At 43.9% G+C, this 26056-nt stretch overlaps 1 protein-coding gene across 1 annotated transcript in view; it reads right to left on the bottom strand.

Annotated features, from left to right (window-relative positions):
• The window catches only part of SGPP2 (sphingosine-1-phosphate phosphatase 2), an 82716-nt gene extending 61780 nt beyond the window's left edge, over nucleotides 1-20936 (bottom strand). The window contains exon 1 of the mRNA XM_070422234.1: nucleotides 20660-20936. Within this exon, the coding sequence (XP_070278335.1) occupies nucleotides 20660-20878 (219 nt within the window). The 5' untranslated portion in view covers nucleotides 20879-20936. The remainder of the gene's footprint in view (nucleotides 1-20659) is intronic.
• Between the last annotated feature and the right edge of the window lie 5120 nt (nucleotides 20937-26056).

The raw sequence follows: 26056 nt of genomic DNA, 5'->3' as shown, positions 1-26056 counted from the left end.
GGTCACCGTTCTCTGTACCAAGTTCTTTGTCAACTGGATGATTGGATTCTGGCTCTGGACCACTGTCATAATTAGGAGTCTGACCAGTTCCATATTGTGCCGTCTGCAAAAGCATGTCGAATAGGAAGATAAAATTGTGAGCATGCTGTGCTTCAGAAATGTGCCATCAGGGGAACGCGATCTTTCGCCATGCCACCAGGCTGTTCCCAGTTTAGAAACGTAAACGGGAGTTTTCTACGTGGAAAAAAAATGTTTTTCTGAGGTGAGCTCTGCCACATGCGCAAAACACCCAACAATGCAAAGGTTCTACTAAGGCCATCGGGAGAAGCAATATGCAGAGTGAGCGCTGATGAAGCGCTTCTGTGCTTCCATGACAGGCATCGCCTCAGATGCAATTCTCAACAAGGCACTGAGGTGGGTATTAGGATTTTTTCTTGCTTTGCAGGTGAGGAAATGGAGCCACACAGAGCTAACTTGTCCAAGTTTACACACTAGTGAGGACGTGTTTAAACCCAAGCAGTTGGAGTCCAGAGCCTGTGATCCCTCAACCATCCCTCCATTCTGCACATAAACCTGGTGCTGTGAGTCTGGGCAGCTAACCGCCTTAAATATAATCCCTCTGTGGCCAGTGGAGACCAAGAAGGTGCTATGCTCCTGACATAGCACAAAGGAAGTCTATAGCCTAAAATTTCAAATAAGCTTGATGCCACCAAGCTTGAATTCTTCTCATATACAGAGTCCTATGTGAGACCCGGGATCTCCACTTAGACGTGGACAGTACGTAGCCCCCCCAATTCCCAGCTGATGCCTGTTCCCATGTATGTGCTCCGGTCTGACCTGGATCAGAGACCAGGTCCCACCATATACCACCTGGTCACGTCCTGCCTGCCTCCATGTCCCCAGCAGTAGAGTGGTGGTGACAGCTGCTTCCTGGTGGTGTGGGAGGCACATCTCTCCTCTCACTCACCGGCTAGCCCCTTGTCCAGCCATGTCTCCTCACTGCACTTAGTTCTAACCATTATCATCGTTTTGCCTCTTTCACTAGCCTATAAGCTCAACAGTGAAGAGGCTTTGCTTGTTTGATTCACCCCTGTACCTCCGGCGATCTCCACACCGTAGGCACTCATAATATTTGGAGAATGACTAAGTTATTATTAGAAGAATTAAATAAAGCCACCCAGGTAAAATGTAATAAAGATGACTTCTACCCACTTCTCATAGTTTTCTCCTTGAAATCTGTTCTTATCTATCTAATTTATCAACCCTCTATGGTTATGCAATAGTCACTCCATCTTCTACTGTGCAACCTTGGCGTGGACACCAAGGTTCCTTGCTGACCAAGCAATACCTCCTGAAAGTCCCAGAAACTCACTTTCTATGCCACTTCAGAAGGGCTTCTACCCTAAGCTTCGGGCCAATCTTATGCTTTAAATGGAGGCATATCGAATCTTGCATTCCTTCTGCTAGTTGGTGGCAGCACCCAACAGAAGCTGCTCCCACCACTTCTGAGGGGGTCCTGAGGGTTTCTACCCTGGGAACCCTAGCTCTACTCTTTTTCTCTGGTAGTTTCTAGACCAGGAGCAGAAAATTTAAATGCCTACATGGGTCAAACAAGTGATGTAAATGAGCAAAGTCATTGCAGGTGTGAGACAAGAGGGGTGGTGGGGACCGAGGGAGCCTGTTCTGGTTCAAAGGAAAAGAAGATCAGCAGAGATTCTCCTTTTTGGGGTCACTGAATAGTTAAGGCTCTCTTGGGTTGGGGGGTTTGGCCAGGAATTGACAGAAGCCCCAATACCCACATGCTCAAAGCATTCTCTTATTACTCATACACACAATCTCTTTTCCCATTTTTAAATCCTCTTAACTTACAATGTTTTAGCCTTAAGCATGAAATCTATATGTCATGGGCTATAATAAAAAAAAATCCCCAAGGATTTTCCCCCCAGATGATGTCCACATTTATTGTCTAAAACATGAGAATGTCAGCTGTCCTCATTCTGTATTTGTTAAGTTTCAAACCCTCTTAATGGTTCCATTAGAAAGCAAAGCATAAAAATGCAAATAAGTTTCTTTCAAAATGTTGACTTAGAGTTTTCTTATGGGGAATGAGGGAATCAGAGAAAGGAAGATCTTGTTCAATTAAACTTGATGATCTTTGAGACTTTGTCCCTTCCCCACCTGGGTTATGTTCATGAGTTTACATCTGCCTGCTAGACTGAGGGTTCTTCAAGAAACTGGGCAGCAGCCATACCCATTGTTCAGTGCTCAGAGTCCAATCCAGGGTCTGGCATATTGTCAGGAGCCCCATATACGTTGGCTAAACATTAACAGTGTTATCTCAGAGCAAGAAACAACACTCTAAAATACACTTTCCATGATTCAGTAAGCTCAGATGACGGGAAGCAGAACCTGGGAAGGCATTTTTCTGGCATATGACTGGATGCCACAAACTATCAGAAGGGAGGAATGCAAAATTTAATATGCAACAATGTAAAGCATAAAATTGGCCCAAATTTTAGGGTGGACGCCATGCTGAAGTGGCATAGAAAGCCGATTTGAACTGCCTGTATAGTCTAACACTCCTCCTCCCCCTCCACCCATGCCCCACCACATGATGCATTTCATTCCAGAAAAGACCCATTGGATCAAGACAGCAGCAGGGGCTTTGGCAGGGGCAGAGGCAGGAGCAGCAGCATTGGTGGTGGTGAGCCGGCAGACGCGGCAGTGAAAAGTTAGTGTTGGAGGGCTTACCTGATGCTCGACAACATGTGTTCAGCACACCTCCTGACGATCTTACATAGGTCTCAGAACTCTGTGATTATTTCCCTCGTTTCACAACATGGAAACCGAGGCAAGAGAGCTTATGGATATGCCCAAGGAGACATGGTTTGGGAGTATAGGGAGACATGCACTCTCTTAGCCCATTCATTCTGCTTTCTCCTCCAAAGTGCAGCCTGAGGGACACACAGACCTTCTGCAGGGGCAGTGTGGCTATGCCGGACTCCACAACCCACACCAGCTCAGTCAACAACACCAAAACCAATGGATCCAAAACATAAAAACCCAAAAACAGACTTAACCATACCTGCTCCTGGCATCACGCTGATCTCCTGAGGCTACTGGGAAGAAGAGCAACAGGGAAGACCATCCCTGGTGCTCCTCCTCTCCACACTGCCCCCGCCCCCCCCCCCCCCCATGAGTCCTTTCCTTCAGCAATAAAAGAAGCCGAAAGCTTTTTAAAAAATGATTCACAGTGCACAGCCAGGTAAACTTTCATTTCAAGATGTTGTACTTCTATTTCAGAAGACAATCGCCATGCTGGTGACATAGTTTCATTTTTAGTATTATGATAATTGTTAGGGGAGAAACTTCTAAAAATGTCCTTTTCCTTTGAAGTGTGGGTGTTTTTTAAAGGTTACTACCTGCAAATGTGCCAGTTGCTCCTTAGCATTGCACTGTGACTCAGTGGGTAGTCAGTGATTTCAGGTTTGCTCACCTGGCCCCACTCTGACTGATTAACTGGTTATTGCTGGGCTTGTGGTCCAACGCTTCCGAACCCTGAGCACTATACACAGTGCCTGCTCTGGTGGGGGAGGAAGTTAAGAGTCCCCTGAGCCCAATCTCTCCAATGTCACTCTGTATTATTAGAGCAGATTCATAAACTGCTGGACACTTCAGAGTTCAAATATGAGCACAGAAATGCGGTGCAAAAAGAAACTACTGTTTTTAAAAGCATTTTTAATGTTCAGCCAAGTGAAACTAATTTAAACACCCTAGGAATTGGATATTTTATATGTTCAAGGATGTTTACACAATTAAGCACATTTTATGATACTGGTATCTAATATTCATGGACACATGAGGATGAACTGCATAATTAAGTTGTCCAATGTTTTTCTGTGCTTATGAAAAATAGCACCCAACCAAGCCAAAAGGCTGGGGAAGGTGGGAGCTGGAAGATACCTTTAAAATACACTAGTATGGCCCAACTGGTGTGGCTCAGTAGTTGGGCATCAACCCATGAACCTGAAGGTCATGGTTTGATTCCTGGTCAGGGCACAATCCTGGGTTTTGGGCTCAATCTCTAGTAGGGGGTGTGCAGGAGGCAGCCAATAGATGATTCTCTTTCATCATTGATGTTTCTATCTCCCTAACCCTCTTCTTTCCTCTCTCTGAAATTAATGAAAACATTAAAAAAATACACTAGTATGAAAAGTCTATTTAATAACATTTTTATAATACCTGCTAGAAGCAGTAATATTATTTTGATTACATCTTGACAAAGACTGAGTATCTGCCATAATGAAAGGTTGGTTCAGCAAAGAAAATCTCTTTTAACTCACCCTTTTATAAGATTAAAGGAGATGGGGGAACCTCCCCCCCCCCCCCCCGTGTGATCCTCTCATTAGATACAGAAAAAGAATTCAATACAATGCAGTCATAATTCATGAGAACATCTCTTAGCAAACAGCTCTAAAAGGGAGGGGGAAACTACATCAAATATAATACTCCATAGTGGAAAATCAAGGGCAAGAATGTTTACTATTACCATTTGTACTCAACCTAATATCGGACAGGTCCTTGTCTGTGCAGTAAGGTAGAAAAAAATAAATCAATGAAAGGTATAGAAATTCAAAAGAAGAAATCAAGTCTTTTTTTCATTGTTTTCATAGCAAACACAAAGAAATTAGACAACTTATTAGAATTAATAAAAGTGTGGCAAGGTTGCCAAATCAACACACAAAAACTCAACTGCATTTAAACACACCAGTAGATACATCATAAGGATATCAATTATCCCCAAGTTAACCCTGAGATTTAGTACAACTCCAATTAAAATTACATTAAAATTAATATCATTTATAAATCATTTTACATTTCTTTAGGAAAGTGGAGAAAGTCATATTCTTAGAATATTCATTTTTTTAAGAAAATAAAAATGGCCATTCATTTAGCTTTTGAAATTAGTAATTATGTTTTACTTTAAAATGAAAATTGATGAAGTCCTGTATTATTTAACTAAGAACCACATCAGGCGGCTCTCCCTCCCTGGAGAACACCCTCGCCTTTCCCCTCCCCCTATTCTTCCCCCCACAAGGCATGTTACCTTTTACCCTTCTCGCTTCTAAGCGCCAAAGGCCCTTCTTTTGCTGCCTCTGTACCTTGTTTCCTGAGTCCACACCCAGCTGGCTCACTTTCCCTACCTCTGTGACTTTCTAAATAAACTCTTATTTAAAAAAAGAAAAAAAGAAAAGAAAGAGGAACCACATCAAACATTTGGCAATGGTAGCTGTAATGCCCCTAACCTGAACCTACTTTAGGATCCCTTTACTTTAACCACTGTCACAAGATGAAGAGGAACCAAGATCCAACATAAAACATTCCCAGGACACTGCCAGCAGGTGTCTAAAGGGCAAAACCCCCTTATAATGGTTTGGGCCTGCGACAATAAAATGAGATCTTCTGAAACAACTTCTAAAGAAACAACACACGATCCTGGCCAAAAATTAACTGAAGGGTGAGGGTGATAACTCTCACATCTGCTTTTCTTAAGACTTTCCTAAGCTCTCTAATAATACACTTTTGGCCAAGAAAAGAAGAGATCATTTCAAGGTCGAAATCTTTCCATGCATTAAGATACTCCCATTAGTGCAAAAGGACATTAAGCATTTTAAGCAACTGGCATTTCATGTGGTTGCTTGGACAGAGAAGGAAAGGTGTTTGTCATTTCACATGGGGTCTTCATGCAGAGATGAGGAGGGAGCCATTGCGTTTCCTTTCGGAAGGCTTGGGAGTACTTGCATGGTTTAAAAAATATCCCCTCAGGTAGAGATCGTAACCCATACAGCTACATTTGGGACTCTGGAACAAATTGTAAAAAATTCTTATATGGAACAATGATAGTAATCTTAGTAACTAATATTCCTCAAAAGTACAAAGGATCCTTGTAAGATAATTTTATCTATAAAATAAAAATGGTTTCATTTTTCTCTAAACATAAAACTATTACCTTCCATTGTAAAAAAAAATGCAGAAAATACAGACAAGCATGAATAAAACTTTTTCTTAAATGTCCAGAGAGAACCACTGGTAACATTAGGCTCATTATTCCAAATCTTTTTAAAAAATATGTTCCAATACTAGTACAGTTTTAAAAACTGGGTCATATTATAAATGTAACTGTTAAAAATTGGCTCTTTTTGGTTGAACATATCACAACATGTTTCCATGTCTAGAACTAGATAGAATTTTAATTACTTTCAAGATAGCCTTTGGATATCGTGGTTAGGTATTTCCCTTTGTAGAACACAGTAGGGAAAAAACCTTTTACAATTAGATATTTGATAAGTTAGATATGGTGATGGAAACTACCTGTGGGAGAAGAACAAAAATCTAACAAACAGATGAATGGGACTACCATTTGGGGAAGGAATGTATTGTTGACCTTGAGCCTAAAAAAAGCAGCCATTAAAATGTGAGCTTGTGCATCCCCTGCCATAGCCTCAGCCAGTGCCATTTAGAGGACAGTGAAATAAAGAGGAACCTACTGTACTTTCTATGTATACCAGAGACAATGATCTCTTTTTTCAATTGTCAATTTAAAATTAATCTATGATCCTCCATGAAATTACACATGGGCAAAGTAAACTTCAAACATGATATACTAAATATGCTCTCGTGGTTTTATTTCATTTTATTTCATATTCTACCCCAAGAAAAACATGGGTGATAAAGACTTAACCTGGAGTACAAATCTCAGAAAGGCAAGAATGTCAGATCCCAGGGACTCCAGGGCTGAAAGTAGCTGGTAGGTCAGGAGGGGTAGGGGTTGAAGACATCAAGCCTGGTTATAGACTGAGAGACAAGATGACCACTGAGGGCAGACTGAAGACGAGTGTACAAAATTGACATACTTGCAACACCAACTTAGAGTGGATTAACAAGACAAGATACAGCAACAAAGAAATTGTTTTAATGCCAAAACCCTGCAGCTATAACACAAGTCAGTCGAACTAAAGTCAAGGGCAAATGTGCTTTTCTGGCCCTCAAGCATGTCTCCCTGATCTCTGTGGGCAGGTAGCCTGGGCCAGTGAGCAGGTGGTTTACCAGCAAGGCCTGTGGCTCTGGAAATAGACACGGCAGCATAGCCAGCTGAAGGGGCACCTGGGAAGAAAATCTCCCAGATTCTGCTTTGTGTCTCCTGGGCTTCCTTCAGACTGTGCCAGGAATGCCCGCAGTAAGAGCTATGAGAAGGATGGTAAGACCAAGTTTTAGAAGGTGGTATTAATATTTTAAAACTTTCTCTTTGGAAATAACTATAAATTCACAAGCAATTGCCAAGGTAGTACAGAGAGGTCTTATGTATTCTCAGCTGTTTTTTCCCCCCAATGGTTACACCTTTCATAATTATAGATACCATTCTACACCAGGAATCTGACATTGGCACTGTGTGTGCATAGCTCTATGCCATTTCACCACACGTGTGGACTCACATAATCACCACTGTCATCAAGTTACAAAACTCTTCCGTCATCACAAAGATCTCTCTCTGTTCCAACCCCTTTATGGTCATTACCCTATTCTTAACCCCTGGCAACCATAATCTGTTTTCCATCTTCATAATTTTGTCATTTCAAGAATGTTATATAAATGGAATTCTACAGTATGTGACCTTTTCAGAAATGGCCTTTTCACTCAGCATAATGCCCTTGAGATCCATCCAAGTTGTTGGGTAAGTCAATAGCTCATTCCTTTTGTATTGCACGGTATCGCATGGTACCACACTTTATGCAGCCATTCATCTAGTGAGAGACATTTCGGTTGCTTCCAGTTTTTACTATTATAAATAAAGCCACTATAAAAATCATGTACAGGTTTTCGTGTGAATTAATTAATACATCTCTAGGATAAATGCCCGGGAGTGTAGAAGTGGGTTGCATAGTAAATGTATAATTAGTATTAACTTTTAAAAATTAAATAAATAAGTTTCACTTTCCAAAAGTTGAATCTAAAAAACAAAACAAATTAACATGCATAACAGAAATAGGCTCATAGATACAGAGAACATTTTGACTGTTGCCAGATGGGAAGGGGGTTGGGAGGATGGATGGGAAAGGTGAGGGGATTAAAAAAATACATATTGGTAGTTACAGAATAGTCATGGGGATATAAAGTACATAGGGAATATAGTCAATATATTCTAATAACTATGTATGATGTCAGATGGGTGGGAGATTTATCGGGATGATCACTTAGTAAGTTATATATTGTCTAATCATTGGGGTGTACACCTGAAACTAATATAATATTGTATGTCAACTATAATTGTTTAAAAATATGTTTAAAAGTAACATTTTTCCATTACAGAGTATTTATCTGGGAAGTCAACTGGGCCTGGGGTCAGGTTCGGGAAGGGGGAGAAAAAACACTGATTACCAAATAAGTTGTTTTAAGTCTAAGAAAGGGTATTGTGTTTTGGGGCCTTAGTCTAACACACAGGCACTGTAATCTATGCAAGCATGTCTGTCTATACCAGGAAGTGCTCAGGATGAGTGTGAGAAGTCCCAGTTCTGCCCTGCAATGGGATGGGGGTGGTCAGCATGAAGAAATCAGGCTGGACCATTTATAACACAACTTGTTGAAAAAATTCAGATAATCCCTTCAGGGTCAAAATATTTGGACAGTAAAATATGTCTGTGGCATCAGATGGATTTAGATGGAGGCAAAGTTGAGTGATCAATGGATGATAGTCCTTCCTAAAGTAACAATTACTCAGACTGAATAATATTGGGGGTAGTCAATAGTCATTCCATTCCTCCTATTTAAGGGCACATGTGATATAGCTGAGCATGGCAAGAAGGTAGCTCTGGGGCCTCCTCAGGAGCCAGCCAGAATGGGGAGACCCAAGGCTGGGAGGACCCCGGTGGGGTCTCCAGAGTTGTCTGTAACCCTCTGCAATATGCAACAGAACTAATCATTTTCTCGATTCACTATTATTCTATCGCAATATGGGGAGGAACACCCTCTAAGCATATATTACTTTCCAGGCTCAGAGTTGCAGGGAATGTATGCTTTCCCTGACCCTATCAGAAACCCCACGCCCCACCCAACGCTGCTGAAACACTATCTCAAACCTTTTGGCAGGAAGCAAATGAAATAAGCTGCTCTGTTGCCCTCAGGAAATAATTTGATATTTAGACTTAGGTTGAAGTGCAAAGATAAACATTGCAACAATCTAAATACAAACAGAAAATGGATTTAAAAATATAAGTTATAATCACATACAGATTATACTATTAAAATCATATAATTTGAGAATATTCAGTGACATGGGGAAATGCTCACAATATGAGTGATAAAAGCTAATTCCAATAGTATATGTATATAGCATGTTCATAACTCAAATATCCTCTATTTGCATAGAAACAAAAAGGAATTAATACTCTTAAATGTTAATATTTTTCTCTGGGTTGCAAAATTATGACAAGATTTTTGTTTTCTTCCTTATATGTCTTGCTGTTCTTCCACTATTTCTGACATAAGCATGTATTACTTTAATAATTGAAAAATATGAAAAATTTTATTTTAAAATATTTGATATTTCCCTAGCTAAAATGTCATCAAATGATCAAAAATTCAGAAAGAAGCAAAAATAGCCAACCAACTCCTAACAGAGCCACCTTTCACTTGTAATGCTTTTTAACAAAAGCTTTGATTTTCTAGTTCATGGCCACCTTTTAAATCATCCTTCAAGAGAGAATAATTTTTTTTAACTGAAAAAAAAGTTCATCTAAGCTCTTTCTCTACCAATGAAGCCCTGGCCTCTCAGCATCCAACATTTTACCTTCAGGAACTTCTTCCCCCCACCCACAGGAGTCCCTGCTTTGATGGGCTGGCTCCCATAAAATCTATGGAAACAAAGTTTTTGCCACTTGGAAAAATCCAAACATACCCACAGAAGGCAGAGAGGACATTTCTTCATCAGGCATGATAACCAAATAAATGGGCATTAACAAAAGCAAGAATGAAGCTGGTGTTTTGTTTTGTCTTGTTTTATTAAACTAAGAGGTGAGCCCTATGGGGCTGGAGGGAATATTCAAAATAGTTCAAAGGCACCATTACTGCCTTTCCAAGGTTCCCAAGCCCCGCCCTCAAGGTCTCAGGTGGTTAACCCTTCCCTCTCCATCCACCCCAGCCCATGCCTAAGGATTTTTTCTTGTTTTATTTAAAACACTTTACTGATCAGTCTATATGGTGTTGGAAACAAGAGCGCAGGGAGAAAAATGTGAATCATTGTCATGACTGGATTTTTCAGTGTCTCATTTTCTCAGTATGCAGAAAGTATCTCCCCAGATGAGCAGAATAATAAAGACCAATGGGTGCCCCTGTTTTCAGCATTTCATGCAGGAGCACTCTAAATGTGCTGCTAAGAAACCACGACAGAACCTTCTCCCAGTGAACTGCACTTTATAGATAAAATGTCAGAATGGATTTAATCATTAACACGAAGTGCACCAGCAGAAGTGAAAGTGCTTTTCTAATATCTAAAAGTTTTGACATCTCAATTCCAAGTCAAGTAAGTTGAGATTAGACCAGGCTCACCAAACAGCCTTTCTAAAACATGGTCAGCAAATCACATTGTTTAATTCAACGGGTGTTTCACCATCACCAGGTTTCCTCGGTACCCGATCTTCCCTCATGGTGTCCCACAGAAGAAAGCAAAGTAGTAAAAAGTGATTCATTCATCAAAATCCTCCATCATTTCCTGGATAAAAAGGAAGGAGCCAACAATAACAAACATGAAGGTAAAAGAAGCCACAGGCAGGTAAAGTGGTCAGGGAAACAATGATGGCAGATGTGACTGGAGAGAGCAGGTGATCACATTTCTGCCGAGAAAGAAAAAGTTGAGTTTAGCGCAGCTTTCATGCTTCATTCAATAGGTAATAATAAATACCTGCCATATTCCAGGCCCATGTTAGATCCTGGGGATGCACAGGTGAGAAAGAGAGATCTGGACCCTGGACCCCTCTCCCTTCTGAACTACACAAAAATGACAGAATCAATTATCTAAGCGCAATGATGTGCAAGTCTCCAGAGCAGTAGGGACCACACATCCTGGTTGCAAAGGGAGACCCATCCAGGTTCTCTCCAGTGACTATTTGTCACATGACTCCTCAGGAAGTAAGGACACAGAGCCAGCGGCCACACAGCCAGCCCCCTTGCCTGAGCCCCTCATTCTATCCTGAAAGCCAAGAGTCCCTGTAGCACCTGCCCCCAGCAGTGGAGTCCACCATACTCAAGACTCACTTTCCTTCTCCACTCGGAGTTTTTCCTTCTGCTATTAGCATTGCTGCGGAGGACTTCCTGCTCTCCTCTCCATCTCGGGAGTCTGCTGTCCTACTGCTTTCTCTGCCTTTAGTCTTCCCCTTTCTCTCCGCAGCTCATCACCACTCTTTCTTTTATGTCCCTATGTCTGGGTCTTGCATTCAGACTCCCTAGATAGCAATCTGATTGATATGCAATATTCCAGTTGTATGAAGTTCTCACTCCAGGCCATTTCATAGGATGCTGGCCAGCCGACAGAAGGCGGCCTTTAACTCAGGGGCTGACCCCCCTCCAATCAGATAATATCCGAAATGATGGAGCCCCATGATTTAAAACATGGTAACCAATGTACTAAGGCATCCTGTGGTCTCTTTCCTCCTAAGGCAGTGGTTCTCAACCTTCCTAATGCCGAGACCCTTTACAACAGTTCCTCATGTTGTGGTGACCCCCAATTTCATTGTTACAAATTGAACATAATTAAAACATAGTGATTAATCACAAAAACAATATGTAATTACATATGTGTTTTCCTATGGTCTTAGGTGATCCCTCTGAAAGGGAGGGACCCACAGGTTGAGAACTGCTGTCCTAAGGTGTTTGTGGGTGAGGGAGATACAATGAAAATACATCCTGCATATCAGATATTTACATTACGATTCATAACAGTAGCAAAATTACAGTTATAAAGTAGCAACGAAAATAATTTTATGGTTGGGGGTCATCACAACATGAGGAACTGTATTAAAGGGTCGCGGCATTAGGGAGGTTGAGAACCACTGCCCAAGGGTATCATGAAGAACCCAAAACAGATATTAATTCTTTCATGTTTGTCCCATTTTTGCTGTTGTTTGAATATAACATCACCATTTCTCAAATGCTTCATCAACAGCCTCCCTTATACCCACGCAGGCATAGCCATTCAATCCCACGTTCTTTCCCATTAAGCACATGAACCTTTCTTATCACAGTGTCCCAGTTGCCAATTCTGAGTTGGCACATGGGATGAATTGGATTTGCCATCCCCCTGTTGATAGGATGAAATCCAAATTCTGCAGGGAGACACATTATAGCTTAAGCCTAAGACTCTGGCTCTAGCCCAAAATTCCAGCCAGTATTAAATTACCACACCAATTTCTTTATGCAACCTGTGCTTGGATATTTCCCATTTGTCCTCTCCACCTCTCCCCAGGGAGGCTGACCTTTATGGATTACATCAGCCAGGCTCTCATACTCCTTGGCTTCTGACTGAATTTGGCCAAAGGGAGGCCCTGACAGGATATGAGAGGGCATTTGGAGGAGTCTCAGATATATTTACCTCCCTACTTCTGCCTGGAGGTGGCTATGTTTCTCTATTGAAGTCCTCAGCTCCTGGCAAGGGCCTCTCTCTGACATCTAAGCTCTCCTCGGCGCTGGGGTTACCAGAACCCTATCCACTCCCCTTGCTTTTCTTAAGCTAAAGTTGCCTGCTTCAAAACCATATTTATTTTTTGCAGTCCTGCCTACACCTTTGTAAATGAGCCTATCTTTGAACCCCCTTCAATTACCTGCCCCTTAAAAAAAATTAGACATTATTTATTGAACACTTTCACTTTATAGAGAAATTTAGAACGTAGTACTAAGAGTTTCCATATACTCCACATCCTTCCCATACAATCTGCTGCCAGTTTCCCTATCATTAATATCTTATATTATTAGTCTGATACATTGATTATAACACTGACGCATTATTATTATCTAAAGTCCATTCTTTGTTTAGACTTCTTTAGTTTTTTCCTAATGTCACTTTTTTTTCTGTTCCACTGGCCCATCCAGGACACCACAAAAACATTTAGTCATATGCCCTAAGGCTCTTCCTGGCTGTAACAGTTATTTCAGACTTTCCTTGTTTTTGATGACCTTGACAGTTTTGAAGAATAGAATGTCCCTCATTTGTAGATTTGTCTGATGTCATTCTCATGTTTAGACTGAGGTATGAGTTTGGGGGAGGAAGCCACAGAGGTGAAGTGCCTTTTTTCAACATGTATCACGAGTGTATGAGCTCAGCTGGCGTGGCTCAGTGGTTGAGTATTGACCTATGAACCAGGAGGTCATGGTTTGATTCCCAGTCAGGGCATATGCCCAGGCTGTGGGCTTGATCCCCAGTGTGGGGCATGCAAGAGGCAGCCAATCAATGATTCTCTCTCATCATTGATGTTTCTATCTCTCTCCCTCTCCTTTCCTCTCTGAAATCAATAATAAAAGAGTGTATGCTATCAATATGCAACATACTGTACACATGACTTCTCACTGTTGATGTTAACCTTGACTACCTGGTGGAGATAGTGACTGCCAGATTTCTATGCTATAAAGTTATTCTTTTTTTCCTCCCTCTTTCCATATTATTCTCTTTAGAAGGAAGTCACCTTGTGTAGCTCACACTTAAGGAGGGGGAAGTTATTCTTCCTCCACCAGAAAGTGGGATAGAGCCTACGTGTGTGTGTGTGTGTGTGTGTTTTAAATATGTTTTCATTGATTTTTTTTTGAGAGAGAGAGAAACATTGATGTGAGAGAGAAACATCCACTGCCCCCTACTGGGGATTGAGCCTGAAACTGGGCATGTGCCCTGACCAGGAATAGAACACATGACCTTTTGGTGCATGGGACGAGGCTCAACTAACTCAGCCACACCAGCCAGGGTGTGGTTTGTTGTTGTTTGGTTTGTTTTTTAATTGAGGTAAAATATATAGAACATAAAATTCGTCATTTTAACCATTTTAGGGGTTTTGGTTACCTTTTTCAATAGGCCATCTAATTCCTGCTAGAACTCTTACTATACCAAGTTGAACTTGTTGTTATTCACCAAAAATGACAATGTGTCTTTATGTTTTATCACATGAGATTTCCAGGCAGAGAAAAGAGATCCTCCCATCCTTTTCTATTTGACTCCTACTCACTCTTTAAACCCTGACTCAAGGCTTCCTGGGCTCCTCCAGGGATGGTGAGTTACTCCTGCTATTGAATCCCTGCCTACATTGTTATCCTTCTAATCTAGTAATTTTTGCATTGCATCATTTTCTTTGTGGCTTTCCCAAGGCAGGAACTAAATCTTATTTACTTTTGTATCTTTAAGACTGGGGACTGTCCCAGAAACTCAGTGCTGATCAATAAATATTGGAATTTAAGGATGAAAAGTGAGATAAAAGTCAAAGTGGACTATTTTTTCCAAAATTTAGAGAAGTGTTAATACCTAATATTGGTGAGGGTGTGGGAAACTTGCCCTCATAGTTATGTGCCCTAGCACACCCTTTCTGCAGGGCAAATTGCTAGCACCTATTCAAAGCCTTTCTATATGCATATTTCTACCAGCTAATTCCAAGCATGGAAATGTAAAGTAAGAGGAGAGTCAAAGGCTGACGGTCTTGGCAATGATTTCTTGAATTTGACACCAAAAGTAAAGGCAACAAGTGCAAGAATAAGGAGGTGGGACTACATCAACCTAAAAAACCTCTGCACAGAAGAGTAAACCATCAACGAAATGAAAAGGGACCTAGGGCAGGGAAAAATATTTGTAAGCCATATATCTGATAAAGGGTTAATTTCTAAAATATACAAACAACTCATACAGCTCAACAGCAAAAAAACAACAACACAACAACAACAACAACAAAACAAAACAAAATCCACACAATTAGATTAAAGAATGGGCAGAGGATCTGAATAGACATTTTTCTAAAGCAGACATACAGACGGCCAACAAGTACATGAAAAGATGCTCAACATCACTAATCATCATGGAAATGCAAATCAAACCCACAGTGTGATATTACCTTATACCTGTTAGAATGGCTATGATTAAAAAGACCAAAAATGAAAAAAAAAAGAACACCAATAAGTGTTGGCGAGATTTTGGAGAAAAGGGAACCCCTGTGCACTGTTGGTAGGAATGCAGATTAGTGCAGTCACTATGGAAAACATCATGGAGGTTCCTCAAAAAATTAAAAATAGAACTCCCATATGATCCAGCAGTTCCAATTCTGGGTCTTTTTCCAAAGAAAAAAAGAGAATACTAACATGCAGCCCCATGTTCATTGCAGCATTATTTACAATAGCCAGGATATGGAAGCAACTTGTGTCCATTGATAGATGAATGGATAAAGAAAATGTGCTCCCCCACATGCACACAATGGAATATGATTCAGCCATAAAAAGTTATTGCCATGTGCAAAAACCTTGGGGAGGGCCCTGAGGGGCTCAGTGGTTGAATGTCAGCCCAGGAATCAGGAAGTCATGGTTCAATGACTGGCCAGGGCACATGGCCCAGGTTGCTCCATTCCCAGTAAGGGGCGTGTAGGAGGCAGCCAATTGATGTTTCTCTCCGATTGATGTTTCTATCTCTCTATCCCTCTCCCTTCCTCTCTCTCTAAAAATTAATGAAAAAATAACATCTTTGTTCAACTACCTTTTTACATATCTTGATTGTCTTTAATTGAGATATAATTGACATTAATTTCAGGTGTACAACGTAATGATACAGTATTAGTGTATATTGTGAAATGATCTCACAGTTACAGCAATAGGCCAACTAAATTTTTGTATACTCATGCTATGGATAACATATAGTCATTAAAGATCAGGTTTAATATTCACTGAGTGATTTTCTTTAGTAGTAGTACAATGGGCATGGATCTAACATTTTCTTTATATTTTTCCATATCTTCTAGTCTGAACAATATCTGTAACTAGAAAAAAAAGATCAAATATACTTTTTCAAAGTGGTTTATTTTTCCATTTCAAACCTCAACATTCATCTAAAGATAATCAAAACTTGAAGTTTGACCTGTTGGCCATTTTAGTTAAAATCAAGTCAAAATGTCACAGCTGCCATAGCAGCTGTCTGTGGCCATCACTATCTTCGTCCTGAACACACTAAGGGTGGTAGATCCCGGGACAAGAGAATTCAGAGCTCCCATCTGTTTGGCAATTTTTCTGGGCCCCCCTTCTGACCTGGATCCTGGACATTGTTGTTAAAGCTCCTCTGACTATAATTTATAGGTACAGTTGTAAACCCATGCATCTATTTCACTCTGCTCATTTTGCATATGGGACAATTGAGGCCCAGAGGAATTCAACGTGACACCGAGGCAGAACCAGATCCAGGTCTCCAGATTCCTGCGATGCTTCTTTGCATGTTAGCAAGCCAATGAAGTCCAGGGCGGGGTTTTGTGGACTGACAGACTTGGAGGGCCCCAAATGTTTCAGAGGGAAAGAGGAGAGCAAAGACTTCTAAAAGCAACCTATTTTTAATCTCCTCCCCAACCCAACTTTAGAACTACATCTCAACAAATAGTTATCAAAGAGTATTTATTGAGCATAGTGTAATTTGAAAAGATTATCTCTAGTTTAATATAATGATGGGAAAAGGCACTGCAAAATCTAACTTAATGCAACTGTGTTGAGTAAGCAAAGATGATAAAAATCAAAATACCATTATAACCAAGGCTGGCTCTGCCCCATAACAAATAAACACAATTCTAATTGGGCCTTTGTCCTCCTAGCTCAGTCCCAGGACCCCTGTCTCTTGCTCTTGGCTGCTGCCAAGAATGTCCTCTAATAGTTACCCTTGGAGACCAATTACCCATGCACACCAAAACCAAGTTCTCTTTCTACACAATCTCCACTCTGCTCCCAACCAAGCCCCAACACTACACATTTTCTCAATGAGACAAAGTAAGTGAAGATGCACAGTGGAAGGAGTTTAAACTTGAGAGTCAAAAGATCCAGTTGTGTGGGTATTTGGCAAGTCCTCAACAAAACATTTAACCCTTCAGGACTCAGAACTCTGTGAAATTCATGACTACTGGGACACATCTGAAGACCAGTCTGATTTACTCAGTGACAGCTTTGTGCAAGCCCAGCCCAATCCAGCCCTCGTTCAGAAAATATGTAATTAGTCTGTAAGCGAGGAGTGTGTGGTGTTAAGAGAATGTGTAAAGGAAAATCCTTATTCAATCATTTCCATACTTGTCCTGTGTTAAGATTAAATATAAAAAATGTGGGAGGTGATACAATTAAATTTGTTGCAATCTAAAGTCACCCAAATGAGGAAAACAACTTGTTTGTTGTTTGAAGGGTCTTAAATCAATGTCCTAGTACTGTCTGACGTCTAGGCTATGTGGAAAAACTTGATTTCAATATTTACTCTTAAATTTTAAAAAATCTTGAATTTTTTGTCTTGAATTTTTGGCCCTCTCTTCCTTTTTTCTGCTCCATAGTGAGTACACTCATGTGTTGGATGCAAAGGGGGAAAACCCTACCATTTGGCTCACTGGAGGCCCAGGCTCTCTGAGCAGCAAAAGGACACTTCCCTGCAAGAAATCCTTATCTTGCTTTTAAAGGGCTGTTTTATATTGTGAGTGCAGACTCATTCACTCACAAAATCCACTGAGCTCCCATGTGCCGGGCCATAGGGGTGGGGGAAATAATGACCACACCAGACAAGTTCCGCACATTTTTGGACCTCACCATCTATACAGGAGAATGGCAACAATCAGATCTCCAGGCAAAGGTGTATTTAGACAATGTGAGTAATGCTGTAATGAAGAAACACAGAAGCACCCTGGCCAGTCTGACTCAGTGATTGGAGTGTCAGCCTGTGCACCAAAGGGTCTTGGGTTTGATTCCTGGTCAAGGGCACACACCTGGGTTACAGGCTCAATCCCTGGCCCCAGTTGGAGCTCGTGCAGGAGGCAACCAATCAATGTGTCTCTCCCCCCACACCACACACCCCTGCCTATTCTCGGGTGAGGATCGACAAAAGGAAGGAAGGAAGAAAGAAACACAAGAATCAAAGAGAACCTAAAAAGTAGGGTGAGCTCAGTGGATAGAGCATCTGCCTGAAGTGGGTTCCTGTCAAGGGCACATGCCCGGGTTGCCGGCAGGGGGCATGCAGCCGATCAATGATTCTTTCTCATCATTGATGTTTCTATCTCTCCCTCTCCCTTCTTCTCTGAAATCAGTAAAAATATATTTAAAAAAATTTTTTTTAAGTGGAGTGAGACTGGAAGGTGATCAAAGATGTCTCTTGAGGAACTGACCATTGAAATTGAAGGATGAGAGGGGGTTATTGAGGGAAAGGACAGGCGGCCCCAGGCCAGAGGCCTAGGAGAAGGAAACTGTTGGAGAGAAGTTTCCTTCACTGTCCCATGCACTCCTCTCAATCTCTGGGGCAGTTATGCAATCCATTTCTTCTGGGAACTCCACCTACATTTGCAAATTAATGTTCCCAAGTCACTTGAAACCAACCCACCTTTAAAAATATTCACGAACCTCTCATTTATCAAATGCTGCCACATGTTTTTTTTCCCCCATCACACATCACTATGGTGATTTCTTATGAATTCTTAGCCCACTCTTACCTGTTCCTGCTCTATAGTGAGAGAGTTATGTGTTGGGTGGGAGGTGAGAAAATCCTTGCATTTGGTTCACTATGACCCGACTCTTCAAGCCACAAGAAGACCCTACTCCCTGCGATAAATCTGCTGATCATATGTTTAAAGGGCAAGAGTCTCCTTTTCCAGAACACAACTCCAGGGGTGATGTTTAAAACTGTTTGAAAAGCACTAGTGGGAAATGCACTCTTTTTCGGCTTCTTGAATTAGGGACACAGAATAGAAGCTTAAGAAGAGAGTAAAGAAAGCAGCTGGGGCATCTATCAGTGGGTATAAACAGTGGGCGTACAGAAAATGCCCTACCACATTTCAGAAATGTGAACGGTCCTTATCCCCTCACTCTGCCCCATTAAAAAAAATTTTTTTTTTATTGATTTCGGAAAGGAAGGGAGAGGGAGAGATAGAAACATCAATGATGAGAATCATTGGTCGGCTGCCTCTTGCACCCTCCCTCGCCCCCCGCCCCGCCCCCGCCCCCATCGAGCCCCTGGCAACCGCAATTGGGGCATGTGCCCTTGATCGGAATCAACCCAGGATCCTTCAGTCCACAGGCCGATGCCCTATCCACTGAGCCAAACCAGCTAGGGCAGCCCAATTTTAAGAACAGGCAAGAAGATGGGGGAGGGGGGGGGTCCTAAACTCATCTAAAAGTTACCGGATGTCATGTGAGGCAGAGAAGAAAAAATAAAAGGAGAAAACAATATTATAGAGGAGGATTTGTCTAGAGTGGAACACACCCTGTCCCCCTCCCCTACGCACACCATCTCAAGTTCTGTAATTCAACGCCCACAATACTCCACTCCACATAGAAACCAGGTTCTTCATAAGCCCCCAGTAACTAGAAACAGACACAAAAATAGTTATCAAAACTTCTAGGGAGAAAAAAATGTAGCTCCCCCCGCCCCCCCCCCCGCTCCCCGCCCCCCCCCCCCCCCCCCCCCCCCCGCAAAGGGGACTTGGGATTGTTAATACAATGCTTCTGTCCTCTGTGCCGCACTTTTTACCGCCCCCAGGGGAAGGACAGCCTCTGTGGGGGCCCAGGGCATCTCCCTGCAGCAGGCCGCCCTCTCTCCCAGGGGCAGCCCTCTGCCCTCTCTCCCAGGGGCAGCCCTCTGCCCTGGCAGACAGCGGCCCGGCACGTTGGCGTCTGCAGCCTGTCTGGTCCCTCCCGCCCGGAGTCACTGCGACAAGACACGCCGACTTCCCAGAGCCGCAGTGGGTTGTGGAGCCACAGTCGCAACAGCTACAGGGGAGTGTGGTGAGCTTCCCTCCTGGCAGCATCGGTTAAATACAGGACCCACCCGGCAGCGGGCCCAGAGCTCTGCGGGGAGGGGGAGAGCGCAGCGCGGTGGGACCGCATCCCTGTCATTCTCTCCAGGAACATTCCAACCCCAAGTTCTGTCCTCAGGGGGGCCACGCGGGAAGGTGAAGGACACATGGAGCCCGCCACACCCCGTTGGTGCAGATCAGGAAAGGGAGTGGGGGTGCGGCGGAAACTCCCGGATCCCGGGGAGTTCTAAGAATCTCTCCCAGGGAAGCCGCTCATGAAAGTGCCAAGGACATCTCTCCGCTTTTCATTATGTAACTTACACGATTGGGAGAATATGCGCATACATTTAACTCTAAGGTGGAAAGTCTCTAAATAGACAGCATGTCAAGCCCTGGGAGCATCTGATGTCTGAGTGGCCCTGGCTGCCACCAGGCAGGTGGACTCCCCCTTCGTCCTCCGGGCCACACTCAGCGCCAGGGGCCGGCTGGGTCGCTGCGGGGATGGCGCCCTCTCCGCCCCGCAGGCTCGGCTCCCGCCCGTCCCCGCCGCGGAGTCGCCTGGACCACTGGTCCGCCGGCCACGCAGCCGCTGCCCCCTCCCTCCCTCCCACCCCCGCGTACACCTGGTCCACGGTTACCTGCGGGGCCGCGGCTCCGAGCAGCCCATTGGCCGGCCCCCCGCCGCCCTTGCCGTTGACCGCGGGGTGATGACCGACCCCGGGCGCCCGCGCCGCGCCCTCCCCCGGGCCCGCGTCGTTCTCTCGGGGGTCGTCATCGGGCGCCGGGAAGAGCCCGCAGCGGCGCTGGAAGCGGGCGACGAGCTGGGAGTCCCGCAGGCTCCGCAGCAGCTCGGCCATGGTGCGCCCGGCGCCGCCGCCGCGCTAGGGCCTCTGCCAGCACCGTCCCCGCCTGTGCACCAGCCGCCCGGCTCCCTGGGCGGAGAGCGGGCGAGGCCGGGGCACCTGCCAACAGGTGCGCCGCTCGGGTCCTAGCGCCCGCCCTACGCACGGAAGCCCAGGAGGACGCCTCCGCCCTGCGCCAGCACGCCCGCCCGCCTGTTCTTCCCCGCGGGCTCGGGCGCTCCCCGGAGTCTGCCGATCGGGACTGGGCGGAGCAGCACAGGTGCCTAAAACGCCCCTCTTCCCACGACCGCGCCCCGACCCGCTCCCGGCTGGCTCAGAGGTGCCACCTAAAGGGGCGCGGCCGAGCGTGTGTGGACCTCGGGAGACCATCCTGCCGCGTGCGGCTGGTCCCATGGGTGACCCTCCTTTCCCTCCTGAGCCCAAGGTGGGGTAGGATTTCCCTCCAGCCCCCGCACCCAGCCCTCTACTCTTGCCTTTGACCAGTTCCTCCAGGGAAAGTCCCCTCCTTACACTACGTGCTGCGACATCTCGCCACAGGCCCGAGCTTCCGCCCTTGCTCAAGAGCCGAGGAGGTCGATTCAGAGTGGGCCTGAGTCAGCCGCCGCGGCCCTGCCCCTGCCCCTGCCCCGTGGTTTGACAACTGGGGCAACACTTTAAACTTGTAGGTAGAAAACGCGATTCCTTCTGGACTGTCCGCTTTGAAAAAGGGGTCGCTTGCCCCTTCTCCTACCTCCTCCCCCGCCTCTATTTACACAATGACTCGGGGACCTGGGAACAAGATCTTTGGGGACCTTTAGACCCAAAGGAACAAGGTGCTGAGGGACTGGGCGGCAGCATTGACATCTCACGCACCTCCATGTATTTGACAATCTGTGCAGTGCCTGCTCTAGGGACCTCTGTGGAACAGCTAAGGAAACGACCTGGAGGGGATGGTTTTCTTCCCTCCCTCCTGAGTCTATTTCCAGGAGGCTGAGATCCCCTGTAAGGACCTTTGCTTTCTCACAAGGCGTGAGAGGCAGCAGTCAAATTGGGCCCAGCCCATCTGCCAGCAACAAAAGTGCAATTCAATCCTCTGTCTTGTTTGCAGCAGAAGGTGCGCCTTTCCCGGTAGCCTGTCCAAAGCCTGCTAAGCATTTGGTTACACAAATGACTGTCAACAAGCGCCTGCCACTACCTTGTTTATTCAGTCTGCTTTTAGTCTAGGAAGTCTCAGGGCTGTAGCTTTCAAGGATTTGGTCTCCCTCATGACTTCGTTTCCGCTCTCCTTCCCAAAACTTTTGGAGAGCAAGATCAAGGTGGCGGAGAGAGCAATGAAACTCTTAGGAGATGCCATTTCCATTTATTTTACGGAAGAAGCACAGAGCTGCCCTCATGATCCAGTTGCACTACACACAGATGTCCAGTCATGGACACAGAAGGCTCCTTCCACATGGTTGCTGGGGCCAGACCCTGTGATTTAGTTTTAATAGCTGGAGTTGTAGTGGGTCAGGACCTGATCTTTATCTGTGTTAAAACAACAACAACATGTTCTCCCATGAAGACACTTGAATAATGTGCCTCCCAAAGTTGGTCTTCAATTTTCCTTTCTCCCAATTAGAAAAAGGTGGCAAAGCAAAACATGGTACATGCAGCAGAAGGCCACAGAATTGTCATATTCAGACAAAGCATTTTATGTCCTTGGAGGAACAGGCACATCTAGCCTCCAGTGACTGTTGGCTCAGTTTCTTCCTGTGATAAAACAATAATCCTCACTTCTTACCTTTCTTATAAGGCTGGTGTGTATCGGGGTCTTTGGCTCATGGCAGTATCACTCAATCTCTTCCTCTGTTGTCACATGGCCTCCCTGTGTGACTCTTTGTCCAAATCTCCCTCTTCTTATAAGGACACCAGTCATTGGTTAGGGTCCACTCTAATCCAGTATGATCTCATCTTAATGGGATCACATTTGCAAAAATTTTATTTCCAAATAAGGCCACATTCACACGTTCTGGGTGGACATGAGTTTTGGGGGGACACTATTCAACCCAGCACAAGTACTCAGTAGTTTCATACTATGACTAATTAAATCACCTTTTCTCCCAGCAGCAGCCCTATGAAGTAGTCACTCATCCTCCATGTATTTGACAATCTGTACAGTGCTAGGCACTGTTCTAGGCCTGGGGAGACATCAGTTTAAAACAAACAGAGCCCCTTAATTATGGAACTTGTATTGTAGTAGGGGAGACAGATAATAGGAAATCAAATAAATATGTGCTTGTAGGGCATGATAAGTGCTCTGAAGAGAGAAAGCATGGTGGGTGGTGCAGGGGGGTGACATTTAGGTAACAAGGTTCCTGAGAAGGGGACATTTGTGCAGGAGACCTGCTCTCCTTAGCAAGATCAGGAGAAAGAGCATTCCAGACAGAGGAAACTGCAGTTGTAGAGGCCCAGTCAGGCCCAAAGCAAAATGCCTTAAAAATTAAAAATTAAAAAATGACTAAGAACACAAAGAATCTTTCGCCGAACCCGTTTGGCTCAGTGGATAGAGCGTCCGCCTGCGGACTGAAGGGTCCCAGGTTCGATTCCGGTCGGGGGCATTGCCTTGGTTGTGGGCACGTCCCCACTGGGGGGCGTGCAGGAGGCGGCTGATTGATCTCTCTCATCGATGTTTCTAACTCTCTATCCCTCTCCCTTCTTCTCTGTAAAAAATCAATAAAATATATATTTTTTAAAAAAGAATCTTTTGAAGGCGATGGATATGTTCATTATCTTGACTGTGGTTGTCATTTCATGGATGTATACATGTGTCTTATCAAATTATAAAATATCTTATTAAACATATCAAATCATACACGTTAAATATATGCATTTATTGTACAATAGTTATATCTCAATAGGGCTGCTAGAAACATAAATAAATAAATAAATAAATAAATAAATAAATAAAGTGCATATGTGTGTGCATATGCATGCACATGCAAAAAAATGAAAAGGAACACACACACACAAAACAACAGGGGGAAATACCCATTTGTTAGGAGCTAACAGTAATGTTCAGGTTTTACTCTGTGTTCTTGACTTTTGTTTGAATTTTTCACAGACATGTATTACATATGTAACTTTTTATACAGGTGTTTAACTTAAAACAATATAGAATACCTTGTGGACAAAAGAGATTAACTGCATGAGCCCACCCATAGGGTTACTTAAAAAAATTGTTTTAGAACTCTTTTACTAGTAACTGGTCAGACTTGGTTAGAGAAAGATGCAGGTTTTTAAGATCCTATATAATAAAAGGCTAATACGCAAATTGACTGGTCGCTATGATGCACACTGACCACCAGGGGGCAGACGCTCAATGCAGGGGCTGCCCCCTGGTGGTCAGTGCACTCTCACAGGGGGAGCGCCGCTCAGCCAGAAGCTGGGCTCACAGCTGATGAGCATAGCGGCAATGGCAGGAGCCTCTCCCGGACTGTGAGAGGGTGCAGGCTGGGCTGAGGGACCTCCCCACCCCCCGAGTGCACAATTTCATGCACTGAGCCTCTAGTATTTATATAAAAGAGATCATTGTGAGCAATGAAACCAAGAGATAATGTAGGCCACCAAGTAATACCTGTCTTCCTCACCCAGTTAACAATACCCCTGCCAAACTCACCTGATAGTAATAATTTTTAATTTTTAAAAATTTTTTATTCTTTGGTATATTTTTATTGATTTCAGCAAGGAAGGGAGAGGGAGAGAGAGATAGAAACATCAATGTTGAGAATTATTGATCCACTGTCTCCTGCATGCCCCCTACTGTGGATTGAGCCTATATACAAGGCATGTGCCCTGGACTGGGAATGGAATGGTGACCTCTTGGTGCATGGGTCGATGCTCAACCACTGAGACATACCAGAGGAGCAGACAGTAACAATTTTTAAAAACACGTGGCCTAGGGGCTTTTGAGTTTCCAGTTCTGCAACCTAATAAGTCATCTTGTGAGAAGGTCCGTGGGCAGCGAAGGGTGCAGTGTGGACAGGGGTTCTTCAGGTCTCAGTGTTCTTCCCTGTTGAGGGCAGGGGACTGAAGGTCCTTTCAGCTGTGACAAGGACTGCTGGCCGACAATCAATCTGTAACCGACCTGAGCACATAGGACTGCAGAGCCCACTCTATACAAAAGCCCTAACCATCCACCTGCTGACATAGGTTCTTGGGATTAGCCTATACCAGGGCTTCAGCCATCAGCATTCCTGAAGCCCTGAGGCCCCTGAACACAGTCTGCCGACACAAGTCAGAGCTACCGACGCACTGGAACCAACGGGCAGACCACAGGCCTCAGAGTCTGGCTCACACCTTGATCTTAAAAATAGAATTGCCAACCTTTAAATATCAGATAATGATATTATGTAAAATATAGAATTCTAGCCTCTCTTTAAAAACTGGGAACTTGCCGAAACCGGTTTGGCTCAGTGGATAGAGCGTCGGCCTGGGGACTGAAAGGTCCCAGTTTCGATCCCGGTCAAGGGCATGTACCTGGGTTGCGGGCACATCCCCAGTGGGAGATGTGCAGGAGGCAGCTGATCGATGTTTCTCTCTCATCGATGTTTCTAACTCTCTATCCCTCTCCCTTCCTCTCTGTAAAAAATCAATAAAATATATTTAAAAAAAAACAAAAAACAAAACTGGGAACTCTGACATCACCAGGCCAAGATTCATGGTGACAATAGCCGAGCTGAATATCTGCTGCTCTCTCTAGACTGGACATCATTCTGGAGTTTTCCACAGCTCTCCCCACTCTGTATTATTTTATATCCTCCTTTGATGGCGCATTTCATTGCCAGCTTGGCCCCTGAAGCATTTGGATTTATATCCACTGCATTTATTATATATATATATATATATATATATATATATATATATATACACACACACACACAAACATGCAAATTGACCATACCTTTGCTATGCTTTAAGCCACACCCACCAATCAGAGCGACTATCTGCAAATTAACCCAACCAAGATGGCGGCTGGCAGCCACGAAGCTGGAGTGAGCAGGAGGCTTGGTTGCTCCAGTGATGGAGGAAGCCAAGCTTCCTGCCTGCCTCAACCGGCTCTGAGCTCCACTGAAGGCAACAAAGTTTCAATTATAGAAGGTAAATAAATCCCAGAATTTAAAAAGAAAAAAAGAAAAAAAGGAGAGGCTGGGAGCT

Source organism: Myotis yumanensis, unplaced genomic scaffold (genome assembly GCF_028538775.1).
Source record: "Myotis yumanensis isolate MYYU_CA2020_CCGP unplaced genomic scaffold, mMyoYum1.0.hap1 SCAF_8, whole genome shotgun sequence".
Classification (NCBI taxonomy): Eukaryota; Metazoa; Chordata; class Mammalia; order Chiroptera; family Vespertilionidae; genus Myotis; species Myotis yumanensis.
Note: the sequence above shows the minus strand (reverse complement) of the source record. Positions and strands in the feature narration are given on the sequence as shown.